Raw genomic sequence first — 10,000 nt, forward strand, 5'->3', positions numbered from 1 at the left:
CGCACACACACACACACGACTGATTTAACCTGGTCAGAGAGCTTGGCCTGGTAGTGACAGTACGCTGTGATGGTGTCTGTGATGAGGCCACTGAATGCCAAAACAGCCTCAGCGTCTCCTGTGAACAGGGACCTGGCCTGACACACACACACACACACACACACACACACACACACACACACACACACTGAAGTTTAAATCCTTTTTATATGAAAGCACAAATAGGTTATGTTCAAATCTAAAACAAAAAAATAAAGCACACACCTCCTCTATGGAGATCTGAGAATATCCGCCTCCGACGGCAGCTCCTGCGTACGAGCAGCGTTTATAACGGCGTGTATGTTTATAATGTCACGTATGTTTACCTGTTACACACTTATTCCATTAAAACGAATACATGTTTTGTCTATAGCGGTTTACTGTCGCATATGAACTTAAAGAACGGAACGAAACACGTAAACGTGTGTAAAAATCTTATGAACAGAAATGCAAAACTATTTCACACGAGTGCCAGAGAAAATAGGCATAACTGTCTTATTACAGCGTGATTATCACTGTTATAACCTTTCACTATGCAACAGGAGACAGTGCAGGGTGTATTTTGTGAGTAATTATATTCAACTCACCTAAGACATAATCATTAGCATTAATTGGAAGATTGTCACTTTACTTAAGGATAGTGTTTATAAGGCTACATGACACCTACATAAGTCATAAGAGACATATAAGTAGTTATGACACTTATGCCACTTTATGTCAGATGTGAGTAAGAGCTTATGTACACTCAAAACAGTTGTGTTCGCAGGTCTTTATTACAGCGTGACCTTTTTTTGTTTGATCCGAGGTTCATTTTTTTCAATGTAGGTGTTATATAGCCTTATGAACACTGCTATTAAGGACAGTACATTTATGTATGCGTCAAAATGTCTAATACAGGAGGTAATAATCGCTTATAACTCATTTCTTTCCAGATAGGAAAAAACTACAATCCGAAGTCACCGACATCACCACGAGTTGTTTGGAAGGGTTTCAGGAAAAAAGCCTCTACTCTCATCCAAAAGCAAACTCGAGCGTCTTAAGTGTGCCAAACACCAGAGGTGGTTTTGGAGCACACAGAGAGGTAGCCGTATGGAAAAGTCCCTCATGTCCACGGTTAAATATGGAGGAGGATCTTTAATGTTTTGGGGCTGTTTTTCTGCCAGAGGACCTGGACATTTTGTTAGGATACATGGCATCATGGACTCCATCAAATATCAACAGATATTAAATGAAAACCTGACTGCCTCTGACAGAAAGATTCAAATGGGCCGTGGTTGGATCTTCCAGCAGGACGATGATCCAAAACATCATCAAAATCAACACAGAAATGGTTTACTGACCACAACATCAAGCTCCTGCCCTGACCATCCCAGTCCCCTGACCTGAACCCCATAGAAAACCTGTGGGCTGAACTGAAGAGGAGAGTCCACCAGCGTGGACCTGAAATGTGAAGGATCTGGAGAAGTTCTGTACGGAGGAACGCTCTCAGATCCCTCGCCATGTATTCTCCAACCTCATCAGCGTTATAGGAGAAGACTCAGAGCTGTTATCTTGGCAAAGGGAGCTAGCAAAAAGTACTGACTAAAAGGGTGCCAATAATTGTTGCGCACCTATATTTAACAAAGATATATAATTTACCAAGGGTGCCAATATTATTGGAGGGCGCTGTAGCATTGCTGTAACTATGGTTACCGCATTAGATAAACAAGATATTTGTCACCTTGCTGGCATGTATCAGGAATGTAACCTCCTTACCTCTGACACCTAAACAGTGATGTAGAGACGGTTGTCTAACGCAGGCAAAAGCATTGACCTTTAAATGTCCCCCTAAAGCTTGCGCTAACCCCAGAGTGACGATGCTTCGACCTTCAGTTAGTGGAGAAGACGTTAATCTGATCAGATAAGGAAAAAAAAAACAAACATATTACTTCATGGTTTGGGACACACACCTCTTATCCCGCAGTGTTGTTGAATTCTGGATTCTGATTGGTCAGAAGGTGTTGGCTCATTTTCTCTAACAGCAGCTCAGACAGAGTGCAGCTGCAAATCACAGCTTTATACAGTATTAATGATCCGATACGTTATCGTTTCTATAGTAACAGATGATTCGCAGGCAACTCGGCGGAGTCTTCGGTAAGGAGATGTTTATTTATTTAACATTCATGGAAGGAGTCTCCAGCGTCAGTGTCAGAGTTAAAGCTATATGAGTTAAAGATGAAGTCTTCGACATCTTCAGGAAAGAGGAGGTTTACGCTTAGCATGTTATCGCTAAACTGTGGTTTTTAAAATAAATAGATGAATAAAACGTATTAACTTCAAAAGAGAGAAAAAAACACATTGCTGCTATATAGCGGCTATCACATAAGCGAGGTAATGAAATAGAACGGTAAATTGTTCAAACGCATAATGTGTCATTCTTTAATGAATAAGAAAATGGAATTGTTGGAAAACTGCTGTTGTGTTAGAGGAATAAAAGACTTTCAGAGCGTGCTGTTAGTGGAAAACGAGTAACTATAACTCCGCCCAGTCGCACGACTCGTTATTCTGCTACGAATGTGTTTACTTTACTTACTGCATTGGTGGTAAATGTGGAGATTCTGCTTTTAAACAGATGAATCTTACCCAGTGACTGCCACATATTTCCCGTCAGGCTGTTTGTCGAGTCGTTTCAGGACGTCCAGGCTCACCCTCACCCCGCCCCTGCCGTACACCTCGACTTCCTTAGAGAACAGCCCTATTTCCTTAGCCAGCTGATGAATGGGCTTCCGTGTGGCGCACTGAGAGATTCGGGCATCACTGTGAGTGAAGATTAGGATCAGAATCATGTGGAACAAGGATCGACTCAGAAAGACACCCTCAAGAACGTAACCTGTTCTAGCAGTACACTGGCGTTCCATTCCACCAGCGGAACGGGAATCGACTTATCGGACATTTTCGATCAGGATAAAGAAATGAAAACAAATATTTTATCGCCACAAGTCTGGTAGAAGACGAGTCAGGACACCGTTGGGTTTCTGTGTGTAGAGTAGCGTGACTCTGTGTTCAGCTGCTGCTGAGCAGGGCGATGGGAAAGCGGAGGGGAGTGAGCCCCCTGCTGGGCAAACAATTCACACCTCTACACAATAACACCGGTACAGAGACAAAACAAACTGCACGACTAAAGCATTTCGCAAAATCACTACTTATGAGAAACTGCTAATTCTTAAAGCCCCGAGTGTCTACTTTCATACGAGCCATTAACCACTACTGTGGAGTCTGACATCACAAATAAATTCAACGCAGAACACGGACACGCCCATAACCTTTTCTGGTCTCCGGTTTTGATGAATGTTTCAGGTGTAAACACCTTTCCCCTCTTTCCCAGTGTTCATGCACCTTGGCTGAGGTTTCTGTGGCTTCAGCTTTGTGTACGTCACGCTCCATTTCCCAGGCCTGTACGTCTGCAGAAACCTCGCAGCACTCTTGACTGTATTCTGTTGAAAATGAAAATAAAAGCGATGAGATGACGTGTTAGGAATAATAATAATAATAATAATAATAATAATAATAATAATAATAATACTACAGCGTATAGTACTGTTGAAAGAGCGTCTCGGTGGAGTTGCTGTTAACACCGCAAGAGCATGTCTGGAAGTGTTTTATTCCTCTTACACCGCAACAATTTCACAGCCATTAAAAAATAGTTTTATCCATTTAGAGTTACATTTAACGTGAAGGTGGTGTTGCAGTTGCACTTCTGGTTCGATGCTGACTGCATTTCATCTGCTCAGTGACAATAAAGTTGAGTCTAATCTAATCTAATCTAATGTTAGCAGTTAGAAAAAGGGCGTCAAAGGAGCTCCAACCTCCACAAGAGCAGAGTCTACCATAGCTCATTCCCTCCTGACTAGAACAGTACATTTATCTAATTAAACGTCAGGGTTTTGGCCATTTTACAAACTACATACCGCAAACACACTTTTCAGTCTGTAGTCTAATCTTATTTTTGTTAAGCTTATGGCTCAACAATCCAATCCAACTGACTCAGTCATTTTTCAAATTCTACAATTTTGGCATTTTTTTTTTTACACAATTTAAGCTTTGGGCTTTGTCTTTTTCAGCCCCTTACCTCCATCAGCATGGCGACCGTCATGGGTCCCACTCCTCCAGGGACCGGGGTGATGAACCCCGCCCGCTCCTGAGCTGATGGATAGTGAACGTCGCCCACCACCCGCATACCCGACGCTCTGCTACTGTCTGTGGAGGGAAAATCCACTACGTTTCCCACTGACTCCAACAGACGCCTGACATCAGACATTCAAAACATCGTAATGGCTTGGTGATTTATTCCTCCGTGACATTTGTGTATCTGTCTCATGATGCTGAGAAAGGGATTATGGGTAAGCAGAGTTTCCATAGACATATATACTGTACACACATCAACCCTGATTTACTGAGAATCACAAATAACGGGTGTTTATTTGTGTGTGCAGCGGGATAAATGGTTCTCAGGTGGTTTATTTATAATTGCGTGAATGACTCGACATTGCCAAGACAACGTTCAAGGTTAAACGTTTATCGTCAAGGACAATGAATATCGTAGAAGAGTCCAAGGTTTTAAAAAGGTTTCTTGTGCGGCGTAATTACACGTTCAGTATAATCCTGCTTAAATGCAGCGCGGCGTGTCGGAAAATTGTTCCAGATACAACATCATTTTTTTGTAAAAAACAAAGAAGAAAAAAAGAGAATTTTCTGTTCAAGAGGTACACATGAATAAAAACATTTTGACACGTTCGATTTTAAAAAGCTATTTGTATTACCAACTTTAATACCAAGCCGTTAATATAAAAAAAAAAACATAAACTACGATAGTATTTACATAAGCGTCCTCGTTTATTAGCATTGTCTTCAAACAGACTTCTGCACGTTTAATACCTGCCCTTCAGCTGTAGTTTACCCACAAACTCACGAAGTGACTCTCAGACTTTGCGACGTCACACTTCAGGTGAGAAATAAATCTACTCACGTTGACGCGCTTGAAACTTCACACGTTTATATACGGTATAACCCTGCATCACTAATTTTCCCGTACATTATGAAGGACGTGAAGAATGGCTGATAGAAGACCCTCGATAGAGCTTAGTACGTCAGATTATTAAGCGTATTTGACGAGTTTGAAGTTTCACACACATCAACACACAATACAATCATTTGTATTTTCGATAAAAAGGAATTACAAAGAGAGACCTGGGATGTAATTAATGCCGACGTCGATGACCACCGCGCCGTCTTTTATCCACTCGCCTTTCACCATCTCGGCGTTCCCGGTGCCCACCACCAGGATGTCCGCCTTCTTCACCTTCACAGAGGAGACGGATACTGTTAGCGCTTCTCCGTGGACCTTTTCTCCATGCAAGATTATTGCAAAGCATTGCAAAAAAAATACTGCACAAAGCGTGATTAGGAATATGCTTGCACGAGTGTTTCGGGCCTTTAAACGGCACCTGTGCATGGGCAAAAAAAAGTGAAGCGAAAGAACGAGGAAGAGGAGGAGATACTTCTGCTGGAAGGTCTGGAGTTTTGGAGTGACAGCAGGTGACGGTGGCGTGGTTCCACAGGAGGAGGTCGTGCATCGGAGCTCCGACGATCTTACTGCGCCCGATCACCACGGCGTTCTTGCCTGATACCGAAACACCTGCACACACGCGTTCAACATCCAATTTCTCTTTCTGTTATAAAACGCTGACGCTGGAGACGCCTTCCATAAACAAGTGCTGTAAATAAACATCTCCTTACAGAGAACTTCACCATAATCAACCGTTTTTGTAAATCCGTTTATAGGGCGCGTCAAGCCCCTGCGAATGAGTTGACCCCACACACCAGTGTGTGACCCCATTCAGACTCCACACACCAGTGTGTGACCCCATTCAGACTCCACACCCCAGTGTGTGACCCCATTCAGACTCCACACCCCAGTGTGTGACCCCATTCAGACTCCACACCCCAGTGTGTGACCCCATTCAGACTCCACACACCAGTGTGTGACCCCATTCAGACTCCACACCCCAGTGTGTGACCCCATTCAGACTCCACACCCCAGTGTGTGACCCCATTCAGACTCCACACCCCAGTGTGTGACCCCATTCAGACTCCACACCCCAGTGTGTGACCCCATTCAGACTCCACACCCCAGTGTGTGACCCCATTCAGACTCCACACCCCAGTGTGTGACCCCATTCAGACTCCACACACCAGTGTGTGACCCCATTTTGACCTCTAACACCAGAGTCCCTGCGAAAGAGTTGTCACCGTAGAAACGTTAACATATTAGAACGAGCACGTTAATATAAAGCTGTGATGATTCACGGTTAATATTCCCACCAATCAGAATCCAGAATTCAGCAGCACTGCGGTCTAAGTTGTCGCTCATAACCGAGCTTATTTAGTTTTACGGATCTCCGAAGATCTCGTGAGGTGTGTTTGGTTTTCCGGTTCCTCACCCGTGTGTTTGAGGAGCTCCATACAGCCGTTAGGTGTGCAGGGGATGAAGCAGCTCTGCAGATCACCTCGAGCCAGTTTCCCTGCATTGACACTGCACAGACTGCAGCAGCAGGAACACAGGTAGCAGTTCAGTTGCAGTTAAATCACAAACACATACACGCGGACGCTCCGGTTATCTCTGTAGCTCATGACTTCACTGGTTTCACATCACATCACGTCTTGCGTTTGTTTTCTATCATAACATGATATGATGTCACTACCCACTAATGACGTTTTAAGAGCTTATAAAATGGCATGGACATTTACAAACTCTTATTCCAACAGGAGTGATAAACACTGACCGAGGCAGTTTTCCGGATAGCTGATCGTGCTCTTACGTAGGTGTCGTGAACATAACAAGAACTTCTGAAACTGTCTGTAATTAACCCCTGAAATCGGACTGTTAAATGGGTGACTTTGTTACAATTCTGGAGCTAAACTAAGCTATTTCAAAGGTCACGCTTTTCTATATGATGAAAGCGTGAGATCTGACCGTCTAATATGAAGGACAAAAGCAGAAATATTCCTATATTCCAATTAAACCTGCGATTTGTTGTTATTTGTTACAGAAACGTGGTATAATCTCTCACCCGTCCACGTCCTTGTCTGGATCCACCGCGTTGGTCACTTTCTCCGTGCTCATGGGATGGATGGAGTCCAGAGGTAGCTGTACGATGAGCCCGTGAACATCTGGGTCCTCGTTATACAGCTGTATACTCTGCAGCACCTGATGAGCATGTAAAATATCACCGAATACTGCAGATTCGATGTGACCGACATACAGCGCCATCCAAAAGTCTGAGAACTCTAGTGAAAATGTGTCTACTGTGCGTTCTTTTCTAATCTAATGCATGAAAAGAATGAATTATATTAGCGGCAACAATCTGAGTGAAAAGTAAAATCTTAGAAATATTCACACGACTTTCAGTCGTTGAAGTATTTGGTGCGGGACAGAGTGAGACGGTTCCCGACGCTGTCCTGCCGAGCTTGTCCGACGTTTACTACACCATTAATCATTTAGAAATTTCAAAGTGCAACACAACAATGATATTGTTTCTGCTCACCTCGTCTTGCGTAGCGGTCTTAGGGAGCCTGATGTGGTTGGCATTAATTCCAATCTGGAAAAAGGCAGAAAGTGGGTGAGAAAGAGAGATAAAGAGAATCACGGTAACATTTACAAATGTACAAATACGCAAGACTGTATTATAGAATCACAACGTACTCTAGCTGCTGCCTTTAACTTCATACTGATGTAAAGATTGGAGTCGTCTCTGTCCCCAACCTGAAATGGATACGTAGATCTTTTTTTCTTTTTTCTTTCCAGCATGCTTAGAAATTTATAAATATAACATACTGCATAGATTAATTTAGAGTTAGAAGCTAAGTAGATCCTGATAGCTCATAAGACAGCAAAGGGAGTCCATAACAGACGGAAACTGACTCGGAAAATGGGTCAAAATGGAGTCAAACTGGTGTACGGTGGACAAAATGGGGTCACACTGGTGTACGGTGGACGGAATGGAGTCACACTGGTGTACGGTGGACAAAATGGGGTCACACTGGTGTACGGTGGACAAAATGGGGTCACACTGGTGTGTGGGGTCAAAATGAGGTCATACACTGGTGTGTGGGGTCAGAATGAGGTCACGTACTGGTGTATGAGGTCAAAATGGGGTCATACACTGGTATATTGTGAACATAAACACACTAACCCAATATACAATCCACATATCCTCGCTTATCAATACAGCAGCAGTTCAATTTTGACAACACTTTCTATGAAAGTCATATTTATAATGAACTGTGAATACACAGTACAATACGGCCAAACAGACTGCATAGAAATCCATAATGAACTTTTTCACACTATCCGTCGTTCCCCAGATGAGGACGGGTTCGCTTCTGAGTCGGGTTCCTCTCAAGCTTTCTTCCTCTTAACATCTTAGGGAGTTTTTCCTCACCACCGTCGCCACTCAGTGGCTTGCTCCATTGGGATAAATTCGCACCTTTAATATCTGTACACCGTGTTGATATTTCTGTAAAGCTGCTTTGAGACAATGTCTATTGTAAAAAGCGCTGTACAAATAAAATTGAATTGAATTGAATTGAATCCATATCATGTTAATATGCATTCATAAGACCTTATACAAATTGTTATATACTATAGCTATCAAGCCAGCCTTTTAAAAAAAAGTATATGTATATATATATATATATATATATATATATATATATATATATATATATATATATATAAAACAAATATAACTGATAAGCTATTATAACCTGTTAATAATCTACCCTCACTCGAACCGTTTTAAATAATTAAAACATTGTGTATAATGATTTATTAAGTCACTATAACAAGTTACGGACGTATCAATCCGTCATTATAGATATTTCCTCCAGAGAAAGTGTTATCATATTTTCTTATGTGAGAGAGGTAAAGGAAAAGAGAATGCCACGTTACCAAATGACCAGCTGGAGGGAGAAAGAAAAGCAAAAAAGGAAGAAGAAAGAATAAAAGAAAGTACTGAGTCAGATTATCAGAGGAAAACCGTGTTCACCTTTTATTACCAGAAAAAAAAAATTCTAATATTAATGGAGATTAAAAAAAGAAAAGAAAAGAAACACAAGACTAACTTGTAGCACCACCAGGCCCGGTCTAAAGCCCGGAAGCTGACGGTTCATCTCGGCGACGTCCTTTTTCAGACGCTCGGTCACATGTCTGCAGGGAAAGAGACCGTGGACGCTAACGAGGACAGGTTTTCATTTCAACGCTTCGCAAAAAAAAAATTTGCATAGCATTAAAAAAACACACACTGTTTAAATAAGGCTACATGATGCCTACATAAACATCTTGTGACACCTACATGAACACTTCATGTCCTACTGTCATACTGCCTGCTTACATCAATCGCGACGTCAAGCTGGAATAACGTCCGAGTTAAGTGACGTAGATGACGTTTTAAAGTTGACATTACATGTGTTATGACTCGACATTTTCACGACATAACCCTACATGAATGTTTAAATGGCGTCAGCGGTCACAAAGACTGCTTTGATCTGTCATGCTGAGCGAAGTGATGTAGATGATCTGAAGCTTACATTAGACAAATCTGCACAAATCTACACGGAGCGTCGATTCCAGCAGGCATGAAGTGTCATAATGACTTTTCTTCTCTTTCTTTCATCAATTACAGTGTCATACTAACGTCACACCTGAGTCAACTTACACATGACATAACGTGGACGTAAGAGCGCCTTAACCTCAGTGCACTTCTGGCATGTCACAAAATAGCCACGATGCACCGTGGCTTTCTAAGTGATGTAAGTAACATTACACATCATATTACTGCTTATAAGAGTCCAACGAATGCTTATAGCAATTCTACAACCTTGTCATGACAGAGTCGGGTACATCTTCTCTGGGCCTTAAGTA

At 42.2% G+C, this 10,000-nt stretch overlaps 1 protein-coding gene across 3 annotated transcripts in view; it reads right to left on the reverse strand.

The window, feature by feature from the left end:
• Positions 1-10,000, reverse strand: part of mthfd1a (methylenetetrahydrofolate dehydrogenase (NADP+ dependent) 1a, methenyltetrahydrofolate cyclohydrolase, formyltetrahydrofolate synthetase) — a 34,563-nt gene that overhangs the window by 15,526 nt on the left and 9,037 nt on the right. For all 3 annotated transcript variants that reach the window (XM_017455468.3, XM_017455467.3, XM_017455466.3), the window contains exons 4-16: positions 9,202-9,286; positions 7,781-7,840; positions 7,623-7,676; positions 7,149-7,285; positions 6,519-6,619; positions 5,577-5,713; positions 5,266-5,377; positions 4,148-4,275; positions 3,415-3,512; positions 2,662-2,835; positions 1,795-1,931; positions 265-308; positions 30-137 (exon numbers count right to left, since the gene is read on the reverse strand). In XM_017455468.3, coding sequence (XP_017310957.1) covers positions 30-137; positions 265-308; positions 1,795-1,931; positions 2,662-2,835; positions 3,415-3,512; positions 4,148-4,275; positions 5,266-5,377; positions 5,577-5,713; positions 6,519-6,619; positions 7,149-7,285; positions 7,623-7,676; positions 7,781-7,840; positions 9,202-9,286 — 1,375 coding nt within the window. The remainder of the gene's footprint in view (positions 1-29; positions 138-264; positions 309-1,794; positions 1,932-2,661; positions 2,836-3,414; positions 3,513-4,147; positions 4,276-5,265; positions 5,378-5,576; positions 5,714-6,518; positions 6,620-7,148; positions 7,286-7,622; positions 7,677-7,780; positions 7,841-9,201; positions 9,287-10,000) is intronic.

This window comes from Ictalurus punctatus, chromosome 25 (assembly GCF_001660625.3).
Source record: "Ictalurus punctatus breed USDA103 chromosome 25, Coco_2.0, whole genome shotgun sequence".
NCBI classification, from domain to species: domain Eukaryota; kingdom Metazoa; phylum Chordata; class Actinopteri; order Siluriformes; family Ictaluridae; genus Ictalurus; species Ictalurus punctatus.